This window comes from Nothoprocta perdicaria, unplaced genomic scaffold, assembly GCF_003342845.1.
Source record: "Nothoprocta perdicaria isolate Ctin4 unplaced genomic scaffold, notPer1 scaffold_38, whole genome shotgun sequence".
In the NCBI taxonomy this organism is placed as follows: Eukaryota; Metazoa; Chordata; class Aves; order Tinamiformes; family Tinamidae; genus Nothoprocta; species Nothoprocta perdicaria.
In genome coordinates this window covers 968,105-988,765 of record NW_020455621.1, presented here as the reverse complement: position 1 = coordinate 988,765, position 20,661 = coordinate 968,105, and the positions used below count along the sequence as shown (strand labels likewise).

At 49.9% G+C, this 20,661-nt stretch overlaps 1 protein-coding gene across 1 annotated transcript in view; it reads right to left on the bottom strand.

The window, feature by feature from the left end:
- Positions 1–14,322: 14,322 nt before the first annotated feature.
- The window catches only part of RPS6KA2 (ribosomal protein S6 kinase A2), a 153,916-nt gene continuing 147,577 nt past the window's right edge, over positions 14,323–20,661 (bottom strand). Inside the window, exons 18-21 of the mRNA XM_026044739.1 lie at positions 19,186–19,262; positions 16,985–17,102; positions 15,706–15,843; positions 14,323–15,326 (exon numbers count right to left, since the gene is read on the bottom strand). Of these exons, the coding sequence (XP_025900524.1) occupies positions 15,201–15,326; positions 15,706–15,843; positions 16,985–17,102; positions 19,186–19,262 (459 nt within the window). The 3' untranslated portion in view covers positions 14,323–15,200. The remainder of the gene's footprint in view (positions 15,327–15,705; positions 15,844–16,984; positions 17,103–19,185; positions 19,263–20,661) is intronic.

Here is a 20,661-nt window from a genome sequence, read left to right as displayed (position 1 = left end):
ATCCCGCTGCACACGCAGGGACACCCGGGGATGTGCCCGGGCGGGTGTGCGGGGCCGAGACGGGCTCCGWGACAGGCCCCTGCGTCCCGGGGCCCTGCTCTCAGAGCCGTGTGCCGAGCACAACCCGGCGGGTGCGTGGCCGTGGCGCCGGGCTCGGGGCGCTGCCGGGGACGTGATCCAGCCGTGGTTATCCACGGGCCGAGCGAGGGGAACACGGGGGGTGACGCCCGTGCGCTCCCTGACTGCAGCTCCCTGTGCCCGGATGCCAGCGCGGGAGCGGTGCCCCACGGGCCCCACACTGCCCCACGGGCCCCACGGGCCGCGTTCGGCAGCACCTCCAAGCGCAGCCGGCACCTCCGGGTGGGCGCTGGGGGCTGCCTTGTGYGCCTGGTCAGTCAGTTCTTTCAAACACGTGCTCGTGTCTGCAGCGTGTGCGTAGATGCATCCTCGCAGAAACACGGCTTTAATATTAGTCTGAAGAAAACTGAAGGAAGTGCATAACGACTAGTGAAGTAATGATAATAAAACCACCGCAGAAAGACAAACTCCCTTTTAAAAATGGCCAAAGGAACACCGTGATGTAGGAATTAAAATGGACAAGGTCAAGAAGAAAAATAAAGCTCAATTGACCTTGAAAAGAGCACGTGTTGCAGAGCCCTAAAGCCCGGCATACGATCAGCTAAAGTGCTGGTTGTGCAGCCAGGTGAAAGCTGGGYGGCAGGAAGGGGAGCAGGAAGCAGCATCCGCAGCAGGAGGAGCCCAGGATCCCGCTRCTCCCACTCCCATCCCGGTCCTCAGGGCAGCTCGGCCCCTGCTGCTGGCCTCAACCCTGCTCCAAGGTCAGGAGAAAAAAAGTGAATAAAATCGCTGCCCTCTCCAGCTGCGGCTCGTGACGGAGCGACTCCTGAGGGCTCCTGTGTGCCCGGCTGCTCCGGCRCGGGCTGCTCCCAGCGGGAGATGGGAGGCTCCGGAGGGCCGGGAGCTCCTGCAGCCGCCAGCACCGAGCGGTGCCGGTGGCCTTAGGGGTGTTCCCTGCTAACGCACCCCGGGACAGTTTCTTATTTAATAAAGCTTCAGAGGGGAYCGGTTAGATTCTGATTTTAAATATAAAATGTATGTGGCTCAGGCTTTTTAAAATTCATACATTTTTACTACGCAGGGGAAAACTGATTATCAACTTTATTTACTGGTTACTTAAGCTTCCAGTCACGGGTGAAAATACGGGTGCTGGGCTACAAGTGTACAGGGATTGCTGCTTAAAAAGGGACATTTTTAAAGGYGTGCGGTGCCCCAGTGCAGCAGAAAACAAAACCACAACCTGCCCCGGGCCCTGCTGCTGTGTGGGAAGGGAAGGCGGGATGCGGGAAGGGAATGCGGGATGCGGGAAAGGAATGCGGGAGCGCCACAGTGAACGCTAGCGACAAGGACAGTCCAAGCAAGGTTGGGAGGACGGTTTGAGCTGCTGCTTAATTCATCTTTTGTTTTCTTTATTAATAAAAGCAAACCCACAGAGTGGCATGCCCGCGGTCGGTGTGACCTGCGCACGGTTTGCAGAAGGAGCCTGTGTTGCTGCCTTGCAGACTGCCCGCTGCAACGCCTGCCTTTCACAGGGAGGAGGAGGCAGCTGCCAGGCCTTCTCCCAGGCTTTCCGTGACATTCCCCGAGTGTGCTGTGAGATAAAAATCTCCCAGAGGTTTCAAGGAAGAGCTTAAAATCAGCGCTCTGACCAATGGCCAAAGCTGAAGAGGTTGCAGATGAGCCACAGTGTTACTTAATCATCATTATTATTTTTAAAAGGATCATTTCAGATACATAATCCTCTCGCCAAGACTCCTGGGTCACTCCTGAGGTGGGCACATGGAACGCGATGGAACCGCAGGTTCCCGGCAGGTTTCATGCGGGATGGCCGTCGCCGCTCGCCCGCGGTGCTGCGCCCCCCACCGTGGCTCCCCACAGCCGTGGGGCGGGAGGCCGCGCTGCCGAGGGGCTCCACGCAGCCCTGCCCGCTCCCGGCTCCCAGCCCTTCCCAGTCACAGGGCACACAGACGACGCCCGAGGCGGGGAAAGCCAAGCCCAAAAGCGCTCAGGCTGGGTTTAGGAAAGCGTGGCTGAGCGTGCTGGATCCGGGCAGGCACCATCCCGCTAGGCTGGCTTTGGCTTGGCTGCCGTATGTGCCGGGGGGGTTAAACCTGCCCAGCCTGGGCTCAGGCTCTGCCTCCATGGCCTGAGATGGCTCCCGGGCTCATCGCAGCTCTGGGATCGTGGGAGGAAGCCCAAGGTCCAACGGGCACCCGGAGAGGGGCCCTGCCGCCACCTTTGGCCTATTTCTGAAGCAGGCCACCGAAAAAAAAGGGGGGAAACTTCAACTGACTGCAGTGGAAAAACAAACCGCGAGCGCCCACGATGAATAACGGGAGGGTAAACATGCCAAAGTCCTGCCAAAGCTGCTGGATCAAAGGGAAATAACCCCCAGGTCCTGGTAGGCTTCTACAAGGCCTCGCACGAATCAACAGGGATTTGTTTTGATCTACACAAGCTCTGGGATAAAACCGGCCCAGCTGCACTGCGCGCAGTCCTGAGGGGACAGACAGACGCCCGTGCTCCCCTCCGGCCGTGCGTGGAAGCGAGCGGGGCGGCTGGAGCGGCCTCCCCATGGAGCCTCCCCATGGAGCCTCCCCACGGCCTAGCGGGGCCTTCCCCACCGGAGCCCTTGAGGTGGCGTCCTGCACGGAAACCCGGCGCCGCCTCTGGAGCTGGTTTTAGGCTGAGAAGCTTTGGTTTTCCTTGTCAGGAGCACAGGACCTGCTCAGTGTTACTGCAGGTTTCAACACACAGCACAAATGGGGTGAAGTGGGCTGCTCTAAATTAGCACCGTACATGTGTTAAATGTTGCCACGAATCCATGAAGGGATATTCTGCATGGCCAAACACCCCAAAGGCTCTCCGTGTGACCCACAGTAAGGCATAGCTTTAACCAGCAGAACTTGATTATTCCAGCTGTTTGTGACCAAATGATACTAGAAATAATCTTTGGAGCTCTTCCATTGACATGAATCTTTTGAAAACCTAAATTATTACTCATTCCTAACTGCTCACGGGAGGGTGGTTCCTATGCTGAGCACATTTACAGGCATCACAGTTAAGGCCAAAGAGGGCACCCATCCTGCTTGATGTTCAGGTCACTGCAGGCTGCTGAAGTCATCCGCTCGCCCCTGTGTCCCACTGAAAGGCACCAAGAAAGGGGAGGGGAGGAAACCCATCCTCGCTCTGATGGCTGCTGCAAGGAGGCACCAGCCGCACCGGTACCGGCAGTGGCTTATTTCCCATTCCTTTTGCAGCCAAACATTTGTCTGGTTTTTTTTTTTTTTTTTTCCCTTTTGTGGTCCTATCTTGCTATTTGCGAGAACCTGAATTCTGAACCCGTTTTCTTTTAGACTGACTTATTCTCTGCATATGCTTATTCTCTGCACACACTTCCTCATTTCACCAGTGTAACCTACAGCCTTTTTTTTTTCGTGTCTTATGCAGATTTTGTTAGCAGTGACCTACAATCCGACAGTGAAAAATTTTGATTAGTGTCACACTCTGAGACGATCTCCTTGGAATCTCATTAGGAAACAGCAGTGTAGCCAGCTCCCTCTGCGACAAGTACTTTTTTAGATGTGTCAGTTAGCCAGTTCTTAAAGCCCCTAATGTGTTCTGTTAGCATCACTTTGTTATTTGGAAAAACAAACAAACAAATTAAAATATAGTAGAGCTCTGCAGTTACCGCTGTCAGCCAAACTTGCGGCAGTGGCGCAGGAAACGAAGCACATTTGACAAACAGGTTTTGCCTAAAAACCATATTCCTAGCCTTAGCACTCAGCCAGTGGAACCCCTTATCTGTTGTTTTGCCTGGGATGGAAACTGGAATAACTGGAATAACTCAGTGCATGGGGGAGGCTTGGCCCCTGTGCATGAGGGACATCTGGCTCACTCGTTTTGTACCTTGGCACAACGGTAACACCCGGCTTGTGGAATTCCCCATTGCCCTTGGTTTAGGAAAAAGCAACATAATCAATCTCCTGCAGGCAGCTTAATTAGCATTATATGTACCTGTCTTTAGTGTTGTAACACTTTTCATACCTTTTTAGGTACTAATGGACTGGAAAAGATTTAATTATCTTCATGTGATACATTACCCTGCTTGAAAATACACAGCAATAATTTTATCAGTCTCTTCTACATTATTATCTATAATCTTACTATCTCTTTTTTTTCACTGTATTATCTACTGATTTTGAATAGTTTTTATTTGTTCCAGGCTCCATCAACCATGATTTTTCCCTGTTATTTTCAACCTCCCTCGGCATTTGCTTAGAATAACACACCCTGCTCCTGTTTCCCCTGTGTTCAACCTGATGCGCATTTAAAAAATCTGATTGACACTTTCACCACTGATGATGACAGGCTTTTAATCAGAATTGCTTCCTTTCATAAGTAATTACGCTTTCCATCACTGTTACGCTATAATTTTGCTCAGATAGTACTAATGGCTCGTCCATTATTCGAAATGCAGAAAAACAAGATCTCTTCTCACTTCGTCCTCACTTCACTGCCCCAGCATGAAATGACTCCTTTAAATATATTGGATAATACTAATCAGTGCATTTTAAAAATGGCACTTGAGGCCTGAGGGACTTTTTTTTAGGTTGACATTTGCTTACATTTGGCATAGACTCCATTAATCTTTTCTTCCCAATTTCCTTAGAAGCCAGTTACATCAGCGAGGTTTTGCCATGTCCTGACAGATCAGGTTTTGAGAGTGTCAAGCACTCACTAATGACATTCAGGGAAGGAAGAATGAAGCACTGGGATTTAAGCATAGGACGTGGCTAATGGCAATGCATCTTTCCCAGGCATCTTATGTAAATAATAATAATCTGGAAAAACACTTCTGTGATGGAGGGAGCAATCCAGCCTGTTTTAGGCTGAAGTTTTAGCTGCTGGGTGTGTGTCTTAGGAGGTACTTCTGACCTGAGCCAATATAACCAGGGCTATAACCCCCATGATCTGCACCTGAGTTGGAGGCCAAACAAAAATATGACCCAGCCTAGCTCAGATGCCAGCACAGGATTTTTCCAAATGGACCGTGCAGTAGTGGAAGAATATTGGGCTACTTGGAGACGTTGTGGAACAGGGGACAGTGCAGGTTGTGTGGGTATCTAGTATCTGACACGGGCTTTCACAGAAAACTCCTCCTTTCGTTTGGGAGATGTGGGTTTTTTTGTGTGTGTATGTGCAGGTCAAAATATACAACTCAGATGTATATGTCACTTTATTCTTACCTWTAAATGTACATTTCTGTCCTTGGTAGAATTTTCTGTCATGTATGTTAGTCTTCAGAGCSAATCCAAAGAGCACGGCCCTGGCATGCAGCTCTGTTCAGACTTTAACAGATGGCAGCAGACGGGGTGAAATGAGAACAGAGGTCCAAAGAGCACAAAAACCCAAAACAAACAAAAAAACCCTCACCTCCACCACACACTTTCAAAAGTATTTAACATCTGACAAATCACTCTTGTCACTTTTTTGAAGTGAAACACAGGCCGATTCTATTTACGTGTAGGGTTTCATTGTAACCGATGCCATTCCTAAAAGCCAGACCATTTTAGTTCCAAGCGGTGAAACCAATTCAGACCTCTAGAAGTKCTGTGTGTTTAACGTGACAACGTCYAACACAGTGATTCCGACCTCGGGGGGACGTGGTTCCTGACATTAGGCGATGGCCTTCCCATCGTGTCCCACTAAGCTGGGATCACTGCAGACAACAACAGTAGAGATTTGTATTTGAAATCCACCCATTTACCCATGCTGGGTGCTAAAATAAAGTCTTCCCTTCAGTCTTTACACTGACTACCCAGYTGGAGAAGCAACCAGGCTGCAATGGGTGAGTAAATCAAGGAACTGCTTATAATGGAGTTTCTAACAGGGAGAAGAGAGCAGACAGTAACMCGGCAATTGAGGCCTGGGTAGATGCACTGGCCATCATGGACTCGTTTTTTTCCAACGTGTTTTAGTAAAGAGGCTGTCATTAGAACGTGAGCCCGCTCTCCGCAGCAGGGAAGATGTGGGCTGTTTTTGCCAGTGCCTGCAGAACCTGAAGCACAGGAAGAACTAATTAGGCAGGAGCAAGCGGAGCCAAAACACCGCACAGCGTCACCGCGGACTATGAATCACCGGCCTTTTTATAAACTGATTTCCTCAAGGAGTAATGGAATGGAGCTCAGGCCGGCTTTGGGTGTTTACTAAACAGCCAGGAGACGGAGCAGACTGTGAGCAGCTCTGCACTCCCTGTGCCTGAGCACACACGAGTCCTCCTCTTCCACTTTGCCTCCAGAAAGTGGGAGCAGGGCAGCTTTGGGGGTCCATGTGATGCCAAATATCCATGATTAACTCGAACACCGGGGCTTAGCATAGTCCTCGTCTCCGATTCTTCTTCATAGCGTTAATGCAAAGCCTTGGCCTCCTGTGCTTGTGAGACATGAGGTGTTGCTGTCAGCACCAGCAGCGCCCCGCGGCCTGGGCAGCTCCGGTGCCTTTGGGGAAGCCGCGGTCYGGAGACACCTCGGAGGCTCCGTGGGCGCCAAGGAGCGTCCTCGTGGCGCAGGGCGAGCGGAGCGCGGAGTGCGGCAAACGGCAGCGAGGGCCTGTGGGGCAGGCCATGAGGTGGGGGGCAGGCACACGCAGGAGGCCAATGCTGACGGAAAAGCACCATCACCAGGTGGGGGGTTGTCCTTTTTCTCTTTCTTGGCCCTTTTTTGGTTAGCCGATGCGTTTCCTCCCTTCAGCCGAACCCCCGGCTGGCTGCGGGTAACGGCAGCGCCGGCGGCTGGCGGAGGCCTCCCCCGCCAGGCCCGCGTGTCTGCCGAGCCCTGCCGCCCCCCGGCAAGGGAAGGCTCCTGCTCCGCCGCGCGCAGCGCCAGCGCCGCTGCGGGCAGGGATGGGCCCCCGTGCCCGTAGTCCGGCCGTGGGGCTGGAGGGAAGGACTCGCAGCCCCCCGCGCGGGCCTGGGCGGCCGCAGGGCTGCCTCCCATGCCTCTCAGAGCCACGAGTGCCAAACGCTGGCTCATAGCTGGCCATGGTCATGTTAAAGCAGGAATGAGAAGGTGAAGCGGGAAAAGCAGCCTTCTTTTTGCCCCTGGTCTTCCTAGTCTGACGCTCTTGTATGCCATTAGGGTTTTCCACAAAAGCTCCATGTTTTCAAMAACTAGGCCTATAAAGACAAGTGCGCAGGAGCCTGTGGCATTATAAAAAGCGTTGGATGGCTGGCTGGGAGGAAAGCTTGGCGAGACAAGGAAGGAATAGTTCAGGAGACTGGTAAACCCCGCGGCCAGGGAACGGACGGGCAGGGACACAACGTGCCTGAGTGACGGGGGACCACGAGGACTGAAGGATGAGGAGGGATCTTGCTGCTGGGGACAGGGAGAGGAAAGGAAGGACACGGGGCAGGAGGCCAGGAGCAGCTGGCAGGAGAACAGCGGCACAAGACCTGCTGCAGTCAGAGCAGAAGTCCCGTGAGGAAGGTGGCTGAGCCCCGTTTTGCTGAGAAACGCCGGCTGGGGCCCGAGCCACGCGCAGTTTTCTCCCACCCGCCGTCCCCCGCTGCCCCTGGGGGAGCTCCTCCCCACAGCGATGCCTGTGGGGCTGGCGGCAGCACAGCACGTGGCCGGGCGGGGGGCAGCAACCCCAGCACAGCCCCGGGGGCAGTGACTCTGGGGAGGCAGCACCAGCCCCCCGGGCAGGAGAGAGGGAATCTGCTTTCCTGGCCACTAGCAAGCCCAGGGAGCACAAAAAGGCACACAGGCTGCCTGCCCACCGGCAACATGCTTTRCAAGAGCCATGCCGTAGGAGATCTCCAAGGAGGAAGGGAAATCCACAGCAGCCAGCTAACGTGAAAGCTTTGATTTGTCTGGCAGTGAAATCCCAAACGCTTCTGGCGAGGTGACGGAAAGATGAGGGGCTAAAGGCTTATTTGCAGCTTCCCAGATCCGAGGTGTGAGTATCCAGCTGCAACACCTTTAGTGCAGGTCTAACCTGCAAGGCTAACCGTGTGCTTTCACCACGCCACCCAAGCACKGGCCACTGCCTGGGAGCTGAGAAGGAATTACGCCAAAACAAGCAGGATCCTGTTGTTTTCTTTTTTATTTCTTTATAAAGAAAGGATGGGCATGCCAAGCCAGAGCGGCCGAGTACAGACAGCGGGGAGCGCCGAGGCTGCTCCTACGGGGCCGTCCAGTGACCCCTACCCTGGGACAGCCCCACACTCCCCATGTCCTCCTGCAGGGCTGCCCCACACTCCCCACGTCCTTCCTGCCAGGCTGCCCCACGCTCCCCATGCCGTCCTGATGGGCTGCCCCACACGCCCATGTCCCTCCTGCCGGGCTGCCCCACACTCCCCATGTCCCTCCGCCCCACTGCAGCTCCTCGGGTGCTCTGCACAGCTTCCCCACAGCGCCAGCCCAGCAGCTGAGGCCGGCGGCAGCGGTGACACTGGTTACAGTGCACAGGAAGAGAGGGAGCAAGGAGCCTAGTTGCAAACAAGTCGTATGTAACAATATAGAAAGTCCAAAGGTCATCGTTCTGCTATAAAAATATTACACTTCATAAAACCATGTACTATAAAAAAGTCTATTCAGAAACGCTGGTAAACATAATAAATGTCTGTACACGGGCTGCACATTTCATGCAGGAAACGTAAAAAGCATGAGCCTCAGAAATCACTGCTTGTAAACACGAATATGGAGCCTGTAAACAAAGTGCTAGATCGTGGTTCAGATTGTGTCTAATTCATTAAATGCTACTCAAGGAAATCTCCTGCACATATCATCACCTCATGGCCAGACTCAGATGCTGTTAGAGGAGAGAGGACCCTGCTCTGAGCCGTGCCCCTCATCTCCTCRGGGCTGCTTACACAGCAAGGTACGCACCCCACAAGAGCAGGGGAGGCAGGATTTGGCTCAAGTCAGGAATGATCTTTTAGCGACTGCTTTTCATTTCCTTACTTGAAAATGCTGTCATCACCCTCTCCTTTCAAACGTCTCTTTTATCAAAAAGGAAACGTSTTCTCACTTGCCACGCACGCTACAACATCTCGGCAAATCATGACTAGGTCCTGGACCATAAATTAGATCTTTAACTACACRTATCCAAGACTTATTAGTGGTACGACTCAACACAGAACATCACGGTTTACACAGTACARTCGGATACAAAGGGCCAAACTCTCAAATTTAAACTATCGTCTTCACATGTGCAAGCCCGTGGTTCCGTGCGCGGTGGGATGCCTGCTTGCCCAGCCGACCCGCACGTGCTCTCATTCACCTGCACGTGGAAATGCCAGGTGTGGGCGCACACAACTCCTGACTGCATTTCCCTGGCTGCTCATGTTTGGCTTCAAGAACAAATGTGACTTTTTATTTGCTGTATAACAAATTTTTGTCTGGTATAAGCTTCTACCCACATAAACATCGGGCATTTTAGTTATGCACACAGTGAGAACCTTGGTTTTAACTTCACTGTATTTTCTGAGTTTAAACAGTCAAATTACAAATTACCTTTTTTGGGTACCTTTTTTGAGAGGATTTTCCATGGCTGCGGGGCCTGCTGTGGGCCGCCACGGAGCAGGGTGGCTGGGCTGCGCCCCGTGGGGCCRGGCCCACGGCGACTGGGGCACCGACGTGGGGCAGCTGCAAGGCCCCGGGGCGACACCAGCACTGGCACGCAGCCAGCAGGAGAGAGGACAGCGCCCGAGCAGGATTTCCATGCATACTTCCAAAGGAAAAGCACCTCACTAAAATCATTCTAAGATTTTTCTACTCTTCTTTAAATCTGAGGAGTATCTGAGCTGATCTGCCCCGTTTTGCTGCTCCTCTGTCTTCCAGGACACAGGCATGTGACCCTGGAGCTCACTTGGCTCCCATTTCAAGGTGCCCTCTGCAGATGTTCAGCAAGAGAACTTGGCTTCCCACTCTTTGCTTTGGCACACACCTTAAAACATAGTTTTAATAGCCTGGATGAAAATAATCTCCCTGTGAAAGCTATCTGMTTTCCTGCTATGATAATGTGCATTWTCTTCTTTGATTTGCCTGTCTTCATCTTACTACGGTGCTAGAAAGTTGTAGCACTCCACAAACAAGGTTTTTTTCTCTGTAAAACAAACCCAGGGTTTTTCCTATCTTCCTTATAAACTCAGTGGTGGCAAAGCTAGGCCCAATCACCATTACTTCTCCTCGGCATCTGCAACCCTGCAGCTTCAGGTTCCTGGGAGTTCTCGTGAGCTCGCAGCAGATTCTCAGAAACCTGGACTTGCCCTCCTCGTGTGTCTGCAAAACCCGGCGCCTGCAAGCTGCTTCGGTACAAAAACGAAGCCAGGCCTTGCCCTGGCTCCCAGCTACACCCGCAGCGGCAGAGGGGAGCAGAGAAGCGCAAACTGCAGCCACAGGAGCGCTTACGCGCGCGCTGCTGCCGAGAAGGGCAGTGCTGCCTTCCGTGACCCACAGACACGTGTGGGGCACGAGCCTCGAGGTCGCCCCGGGACGGGTAAGGGAGGCGCCAGGGCACAAACGGGCTGCTGAAGTCGAGAGAAAATGTCTGCCCTGTCCAGCATCAGCACTAGCACGAGCCGGCTCGCCCTGGCTGTGTATCACAGGCCTAAGAAACCTCGGTAGCACTAACACTGGGGGCTGGCGTGGCGACCCAAGCCCTGACGCAATTCATAGCATAGATGCACCGCAGCGGCCACACCAGACTCCGGTCCGTCTACGCAGACGCACCAGAGCCTGGTGCAAGTTGTTGAGAGAGCACTGGGTGACGCAGACACAAGCGGCATGGCCCGTCCCTAAAATGTTTCCACGCTAATGAATTGCAAGAGTCTGATCCGCCCTCTAAGCCAGCGGACTCGCTGCCTTCCAAGCTCAAGCGTAAGCCTGTCTGAATGGAGCCCCAGCTCTCACATCAGCTTGGGGCCTCTCTTACACCAGCCCGGCCTAGGCGAAGCCCAGGGACACGAGGTCCAGGCACACCGGCCGCTTTGGCAGCTCCCTGTGCCCGCCTTGTTCCCAGCASCCCGGGACATCCATCCATGCTGGARAAGCACATTAGCATCTATTGCTTTCCTCCTGGAGGCCTTACCACCTCTTGCTGCCCTTAAATCCCGCTTTAGGAAAGGGAGCGGCGGCCGCCAGGCCCTGCCAACCCCCGGGGCCGGGGCGGCCTCCACGCGCCTGGGCAGCGCGAGGGCCGCGGCTCCATGGGGCCAGCAGGGCCGGGGGGCGCCCATGGGGCAGGCGCTGCCCCATGTGGGGCACGGGCGGCTGCTCCGCCCTGGCGCTCCGGCCGCGGCGCCGCTGCCGTGTGCCATGGGCCTTCCCGATGGGAGTCCTGGGCGCTCCCGGCACCGCCGTGTGCCATGGCCGTTCCCGATGGGAGTCCTGGGCGCTCCCAGCACCGCCGTGTGCCATGGCCGTTCCCGATGGGAGCCCTGGGCGCTCCCGGCCACGGCGCTGCTGCTGTGTGCCATGGGCCTTCCCAATGGGAGCCCCGGGCGCTCCCGGCGCCGCCGTGTGCCACGGGCCCTCCCGGCTCCGCGCGCCGCAGGAACCGGGCTGCCCTGTTGGGGTTTCAGTGGCGCCGGGCGCTCGGCCGCCCTGTGGGCTAACGGCCAGCGAGGTGGAATTTCCTAATTCAAAGTGATTTTGGGGCTTACACGGGTTAGTATATAACACCTAGTAAAATCCCCTAAAGGTTAAAAATATTTACTCAAATAGAGCGCCTAAGCCTTTTTCTTTGTTGTTTTTCCCCTTCAGTGAAGGGGTTGCGCTCCGCCACCTCGGCAAGGAGCCCAGGAAGGAGGCGCTGGGGCCAAAGCAGCCGTGCTGGCACCCGGGCCGGGGCCGTGCACCTTCCGTGCCCCGCCGTGCTGGGGGAACTGCCCCACGCGGGCCAGTGCTGATTCCTGCCCCGCGGCCAGCAGCCGCCTTCCCTTGGATGTGCTGCATCCAGGGGCGCTGGAGCCGCAAGAGCGGCTGTGGGAAGGGTTTAACTGGGCTCACGGTGACCGAAACGGGTCCGAGGGCCTCGCCGGGCTCCTCGGGGCCGAGGCCGTGGCGGTCCCGGGCGGGGAGGAGCCGGGGCGGCCCCTGTGCCCCCATCGGCGCCGGCTGACGCCCAAACACCCGCACACCCCTCAACACACACACACACCCGCACACCCGCACACACCCGCACACACATCAACACACACACCCGCACACCCGCACACACCTCAACACACACACAGACACACACACACATCAACACACAGACACACACACACACACACACACACACACACACACACACACACCCCCGCACACACACACACACACACACACACGTGCAAACCTCTGGCAGGAAACTCCTGATAAGCAAAACCCACCGTGTCCCGTTTGTATGTTGTTTATAAAGTAAAGCAATTAATGAGCATAAAACATTGGGCTCGTACAGGCAACAACTGCAGCTGGCCCAGTCTTTGGATGGCCAATAGCTGGCGGGTTTGGAAGGGTGAACTTAGGAATGGATTCCAACATGGAACTCCTGACACTCCTGGAGCAGTGACGTCCTGTAAGCCTGGCCTAGGACATCACTACGGATTTTAAAAAATGATCAGAAAATGAAGACTGAGTATGTTAAGAGGGATCTAGCTTTGATAGACCTGCTGTTCCCATTGGTTATGAACAGAAAGCAAACTTAAGCAAAGAAAGATGACTGRGAAGTCTTAGGGAGAGATAAAAGCTGTACATCTTATTTACAACACTCTTTCTGTCCATATACAGTACAATTACACTGGTCATTAAAAATACATTTTCTTTTTTAAATATCACAAATACACTGGGACGTCCAAAAATCCAGATTCACCTTAGCATCTTTGTGCCCATCTTGCTTTGCTCCAAGACAGAAATCCAGAGAGAGAGACCTGCACTGGCCTCTCAGTGTGTGTGGACAGCAGAAAGATGCAAGACTTCCATTAAACTCTACCAAGAGGGGAAGTGTAAAGGCAGCAAAAAGCTGATCCTGAGCACAGCTTAGCCGGAGCAAAGAATAAGGGCTGCTGTGCACAGAGACACGGACAAACACCTGTGCATGTCTGCACACATGGATTCTAGCCAATTTATTCATTGTSTGAATTTCCACAGCATTGTTTATCCTAAAAAAGGAGAAAGGCTTCAAGGAGAGCTGCTTCGCAGCGTCCCCGTGTGCACAGCACATAAACCTGAACATTAAATATTGGTTTAAATTATTAAGAATAAATTTAAATTTAAAAATAGACTAATGCAAACAAGCATAAAGATCGACAAGAAAACGTAAGGTAGTTTTAGAAAGCACATTGCTATGTAGCAAATGCCAACTCCTTGCTCTCTYGGACACTCTGAGGCAATGATCTGGAGAGTCCAGTTCAACACCCAGATGCACAAGCTTGCCCAGCAAGAAAAATCAAAATCTCCAAGCACATGATGTTCCATGTTCACGTGTTTCTCTGTTCCTTTCACAACAGAAAAAGACACTAGCAGCACATTAGCTGCTCCCACAAAGCATTTGAGGTGACAAAACTCACTTGGAAAAGAAAATTAACAAAAACACTAAAAAGAATCCAGATCAGTTCGTGACCACCATAAGCCAAGATGGTTACAAAAAAGAATAAAAAAATCATCCAGCATCACAAACCTTGCCCGGTTTCTTTGAAATCAGAATGAGAAAAGGTCCATTTTCCTAAGACTTTTTTCAATAAAGTTTTCTTTCCCTATACCTGAAAAATACAGATATTGGGGTACAGAATTTCTGTCACACACACACATATATGTATGCATATGTGTGTATGTAAGCATGGTGCCTCCTGTTTCTTCTCCTAAGTCAGCAGCATTCGAGCTTGTYGCGCAGTCGGGTGGGCTCCTGGGCAGTGGGTGCTCGTTGCACTCACACAGCACAGGCCATCGGGCGCCGCTAGGGCGGAGGAGCCAGGAAGCGCTGCGGAGTGTTCCGGGACTCCGGGATTCAGGTGGGCAGCCAGGGAAGGAAGGACAGCGAATGAAGACCCGCCGGGGCCGCGGTTCCTTCAGGGCGGCGGGCGCGGATGTGGGGYGGCCGCAGCGGCTCCACGGGCACGGCCGTGCTCATTCCCAGCCCAGGGCATCACCCACACAAGAAGGAAGAAGGACCTTCTGACACCTTCAGAGGGAATCCCAGCGTCCTGAGACTGTCTCTGTCCTGAGACTCACCCAAGAGTCTCCTTGGCTTTTTGGCTTCCCAGCTCTCTCGTCTAGTTTTCCTAGGCCTCCTTGTGCTAGCAGGATGTGGCGGAGACCAGATATGTCTCCTCCCCAAACCACAGGCTCCTACTCACACTGCTTTGAGCAGATGCTTTCCCACAGCCTCCTAAGTTCCAGTAATCTCCTCAGAGGACCATGTTCCTCAGAGATTTTCTGCTCTTGAAAGGCCCAAGTTCTGTGTAAATCAGGGCTCGTGGCACACGCTCCCAGGACACCGCTGACTCTCTTTCGCAGGGGGCAGCTGCAAAGTGCAAAATACTTGTTGGAATCAGAAGGGGKTTTCTCCACTGATAACTCTTCCATCTTCATGTTGGATAGCACGTGTTTCAAGTAAGGTGTAAGGTATATATGTGTCTTCGCAGCCTTCGCTCTTGCTGGGGGGAGCTCCATTTACAGCAGATGAGCAGATGTTTACTGGTGACTGGCATGAGCCATTTCTTCATACAGTCCACTGCAGCAGCTGAGTATTCAAACCCAACTGCATTCTTCAGAGCAGAAAGTGCTTTTCTTCAGAAACAAAATGAATATTATGTTCTCAGGAACATCTTAAGGACTCCAAAATAGTATTTCCATGGGTGGAAAGGATGGAATGCCTCTACTTTATTTGGCTTTCTCTCAGTAAGGAAATAGAGCTACTGGCAAAATTGGCACATCTTTGAGAGCCTGTTGAACTTAGGATCCTGTCTGGAATGTAAAAGAAATGACAGAGCAAAGGAGAACCTTGCCTTATGGTGGGCTTCTGCTCCTTCTGGTGACTTCATGTGCAAGCTGTCCATGAAAGTTCTACTAACCGAGTGAAGATGGACTTCTCAAATAATAAGCTGTGGGTTTTCAGAGAGGCATTTSGGGGTACTGCTACAACCTGGTTGAGGTAAGTCTTTTCATGCCCCTCCGCTGCGCCAAATTGGAGGACAATACAGGCTCCAGCCTTGGTGCCTGAGGTGTCCGATTTAAAGCAAAGTAAGTGGCTGCCATTGCACCCTGTAAAATAAAGAAGAGAAAATGCTGCGCTAAAGGTCGGTTCTTTTGATGCCTTTTCCCCTGCCTTTTCCTATTCAACCCCCTGGATGAATGGAAAATGTTCATGAAATGACAATGATGTAGAGACTGGCCAACAGCTGAGTGTCTCTGATTCACAGTGGTAGGCAGTGCTGCATGCACAGAGTCCCACTAGTTTAGTACTGTAGTAAACAGCTGGAAGYTCAGTAGATGATCGGTCAGAAAGCTTTTCTGTTAATACACTGGCCTGTTAAATCTGACCTCTGTGGCAAATAATATTCACAAGCCCTCTCTCTCTTTCTAGGTTATTTGCACAAATCACAGCTCACAAGAAAAGAAGATTCAGGAGTGTTGGATATACCTTCACCAGGTGGACATCCTGTCTGCTGAGCTGATTTTGAGACAGATACTCCCTGTTCACTATCCATGGATGTCTTAATACTTGAACTGCTGTGAGGCGCTGATGAGGGTCTACATGAAGCATCTTAGACACAATATCCTGGGTTTAAAAGGAAGAAAACAGTAAAAGGGAAAAAATAATTAATAACAATTTAGGTTTTACTAAGATCTTCCCCATGGCAGTGCCATCACCAGCCTATCAATACAGAAGGGGATGCTTTTATATACGTTTTATAATTTTTAAGTTTGAAGTTTGATTTTCAAAATTTTCAACTGTCATGTTCAATTCTCAACAGACAATCCAGTTAGAAGATAATCTGGAATAATATTCAGCCTACTGAGTGAGTGTCAACAATTACTGGTGACTTCATAGGGCTGAATAAATCTAGCTAAAGAGGATGCCAATTTGAGCCATCTCATTGGCTGCAAAGCATTCTCGAAAGACAAGCTTAAAACAGAAATCTAAAATACAGGTGGCTAAAATCAGTAAGATCAGTTCTACCATATTTGAACATCTTAATTTCAAAACTGGTCATTTGATAAAAATCTGTCTGTCTGATAACAAGGCTCATACGTGTTGGTAGCAAGACGATTAAGTTACTGCATCTCCCTCATGTTTTGTGATGGAATATGTCAGTGTTCTTCCATAGGAAACTACCAGTTATTTATACTGAAATCTCTTGTGGGGATGTATAAAACCTGTCAAAGTTTCTGATTAATACCAGACAACTGCAAATTCGCCCATCCCAGGAAGACAGTCCTGACCATCTGTCTATCTCACAGACTAGTGCACAGGTTGAGGCCCCACAGACTCAGCTCCCACCGAATCCCTGCTCCTGGAGTTCCTGATGGGCATCCAGCCCTATGGGCTAGGGAGAGCACATGAGCAAAAAGAACTGGCTTAGGAATTTCCTGCTTGTGATTAACCTTGAGGTCAATCTTTTCATTGTGAAAAACATGATTCAAAACAGATCATGAGTTTAAAGCACTGATTAACCTACGCTTATTTTAAAAGTTGAGTTCAATCAAAAAGTTCTGCACTATTTTAATATTAAAAATATTCCTAATTGATRATGCTATATTATGCCTTAATTTAACGAATAAGAATATTTCATGCAGGGCAATTTAAACATAAACAAGCAACTTATTTCAGAAGGCACTCAGAAATAATTTGGTACTTCAGTGTACCAGATTGCCAATCCATTTAAGAGAACAAGRAAAGTATCAAAACGCCTGCTGACCTTTGCAGTATCAGATACTGAATCCCAGTTTCCCCCTGTAAGTGCGTATTTGCCACTGCCAATCCTGGCAAGAATCTCCTCTGGRGTGTCATCTGGTCCATTTGCAAAAGGAGTGAAACTATTAAAAAATAACAAAAAACAAAAATACGGTAATTTGCAAGTCTATCGTTTCTAGCATCTAATGTTAACTACAACAGATAACAACAGGAATTTCATTTTAGAACAGACCATGGAAATGGCAGTTCCATTTTCATTCAAACTAGAGTGCAATGATTCCTTGTATTAAAATTTTATGCACAGGAGAAGAAAGCTCCAAACTTTTTTTTTTTTTTTCCTCCTTTCTGTTATCCCAAAATGAGAGCAGAAAAGAGCATCTGTCAACAGGGATGTGCAGAGAGCTAAGTGCTACCTAAAACATCACAGTCTGTCCCCACCTGCTCCTGGAGGTCGCAGGGAATAAGGCACAGGGTGTGGGCAATGGTCAGTTCACATGACAGAYGCTGTCTTCTTGTGCCACGAGGTTGTTGTTAGCTTGGATTAGGTATCCTGCTGCCTAAAGCACTGCACCGTGTCCTAAGCAAAGCATTAGTACTCTTGAGACTGACATTGAGCTTGAGATCTCACYGCTCACCAYGCCAACCGCCCTCCCATTCTCTAGGAAGGATACAGGGATATSCTTCTTATCCTTGGTATTCCCTAARTGCAGTAAYGGTGCTTAAAGARCAATCACCTGTCACTTGTTTGCTTTATTCTTATTTTTTCTTCTAAGAGTAGGAAAAAAGTGAGGTACAAGTTAACAGAACCTATTGGTAGATTTAATATCCACTAAGTTCCTTGTACAGTTTGTATTTCAATTTCTAGTATACTTGGGTTTCTTCTTTAGAATCACATTTTTAAGCAAAAAAAAACCCCACAAATTACAATCAGTCAAATGATCTGGTTTGGGGCAATGCGTTTGGTTATATTTTACTGATTCCAGTTGTACCTCAGTGCAAATCCATGGTGTTAGCCAGGCAGAAACAAGGTTTTCAGAAATCTTGACAGAGTGGGAGACTGYTCAAGAGAGTCCCACTGTATTTCAGCTAATGCTGAACACACTTGCACTCAGGAACAAAACAGATGGGAYAGAAACTCCTGGCACTTTTTCTACAGCACGTGAGGCAAGAACGTAAGTAACAGCAAGGYAGGATCTTAGTGTTTGTTTTCTCTATAAATCTAGGAAAGAATCCAAGCTTTTTTCCCATGGCTCAGTGATCATGAAGTAGATTTAAGAGCTGCCAGAGGTCATGGAAAAGTTTCAAGCTGCACATAGTTATAATAAATGTGCAGGTACCTTACCCTGCTGCCAGCAAGATAAGTGAAATCCAACATTTCCAGGGACTTCATCATTCAGGACTGGGCATGCACACTGTGTTTCCCATTCAGCCCGGCATCTTATTCTTATCATTCTCTGCTTGTTTCAGTCTCTCTTTCTTTGAGCCTTTTTGTGCCAATATTTCGTGTTAGCCAACACACCAGAAGGTTTATCTTTTCCTGGTAGTCCTCCCCACTCCTTCCCCACCCCAATTCCCACTGCCTGTTGCTGTTGCTGTTCTTGGTCTGTCTGTTTACTTTCTACTCTCTCTGCAACATATTCTTCAAATACCATCTGWATACACTGTTTGATTTTTTTTTTTATTTTTTAGCTATTAAAGGTATTCATGAACCTCAATAAGAACAGAAGAAAAGGAAGAACAAAACTGTACAGAATACATACGTGTAGTAACAGAAATGGATACATCTTCTCTTACAGAGGAGATGAACATTTTGGGACTTGAACTATGTGGCTTCTACGTTATTCTCCTAGTGTAAAACTTCTATACTGCTTAAGCGAACGACCCTTTTAGGAATCTAAGCCTTAGTGAAAACTTACAGGATAAAGGCTATTAAGCACCTAAGCTACTTGTAAAACATCAAAGGTACTTTTTGAAAAACTTTGTGTACCTCTAGATCTTGCCATCTATTTTGTTGCCCCACACAACTGGCGACATTTCTCCAAGGTGGTCGGACAGTTCAGTGTCTGTTTCTCTGACTCCGTTCTGGCCTCGAGCAGTGTGGAACTGTGGCCACTGGGGCCACTGGGGCCACAGTGTGGAACTGTGGCCTCAGTGTGGAACTGTGGCCACTGGGGGCTGCTGCCCCAGGAAAACGTCTTCACTTACCCGGCCAACATGGTGTACAGGAGGATTCCTAAGCTCCAGATGTCACAAGCTGCATCGTAACCTTGGCGTTTAAGGACCTACGTGAAGAAAAGCAAGCGAAAAATAAATGATGCCACAGTCACGGATTTTCACCTTCTGGGCTTACAGAGGCACCGAGCCGTGGTTCTGATCTGCTGACACTTTCAGAGCTCGCCCCTGTGTCTGCACTGAACAGATGGCTGGTTTTGGAGCCAAGTGTTTGGCGATGGTGTGGGAGTGAGGTCAAACCTGGACGGGAGCTCGCTAGCCAGGATGCAAGTCCAGCTTAACTGTGACCTCTGATGCTGTTTGCTGGTGGGCCCTGGACTCTCTCTGAGCACCCAAAGCAACAAGCGAACTAACCTCCTCTGCTTACTTCATCTTTGAAAAATACATCCTTTAAAATATAGCTAATTAGCTATATTTCAAACTAGTATAACTAGTATAGCTAATTAGCTATACTTCAAACTAAAAAAAGCTATTTAATACTTTCAAACATMATCTCCTAAAGCAGGGGCTACTAAAAACACTATGGGTGCAATAAATGCAGGCTTGGCTGACAATGATAAGCAGGCTTTTATTTGGATCTGATAGGGTACATGGATGCTGACTCACATTTGATGTCAGACTAGTGAAGATGTACTAAAAAGAAAACTGAATGACTTGCTGTGTATTTTACTAAGAAAAGTGGTTACATTTATACCGGGCTTAACAGATACTGTGGGGAAGGTGATACTTCTCCCTATGGGAAAAACAAACTTCCCGGTGCTCAGCAGGATCTGCCAGAGATCTGCTCAATATTGGCTGGAGCAGTAAGGACATAATCTGGATTTCATTTATGTTAATGTGTACCAGAAGAAATGCCTATTTGAGGTACTGCAGGTCCATGTGAAAATGAAGTCACTAACTGAGCCAGCAACTGATGAGATTAGGGGAAAAATTTACTTTTCCTTGGCTCATAAGAGGTCATGGACAACCCCTAGATCTTAATTTCTTTGAAAAGTGAACAACTGCTCTGTTTATTTAACTTCAGTCCTGACACATCAGAAGGGTCTTGTCCTCTATCTTGATCAGGAGAGTTTTTGCAGAGGAATGGACACATTCCATGGGTCTTTTTCTGACCCAAAGCCTTATTACTCTGCAGTGATTTCATCTGTTTTGAAGTTTTTTGAAGTTCATCTATTTTGAAGCAGAAAAAAAGCAAAAAAAAAAAAAAAAAAAAAAAAAAAAAAAAAAAAAAAAAACCACCCCAAAACCAAAACCAAAGCACATCAGAAGATGTTGCCTCAACAGATTTTACAAATAATTAGTAGTAGCAACCATCTGCCAGGTATGCTGCTGAGCAAACATTTGTTACCCTGTAAAAAAAAAGCTGTACAAAAAGCCAGCATTTCCTCCTGTTTATGTTCCTGGTAATCCTGCTTCTGCCTCTCTTTCTTCCACTTTACGTTTATTCTC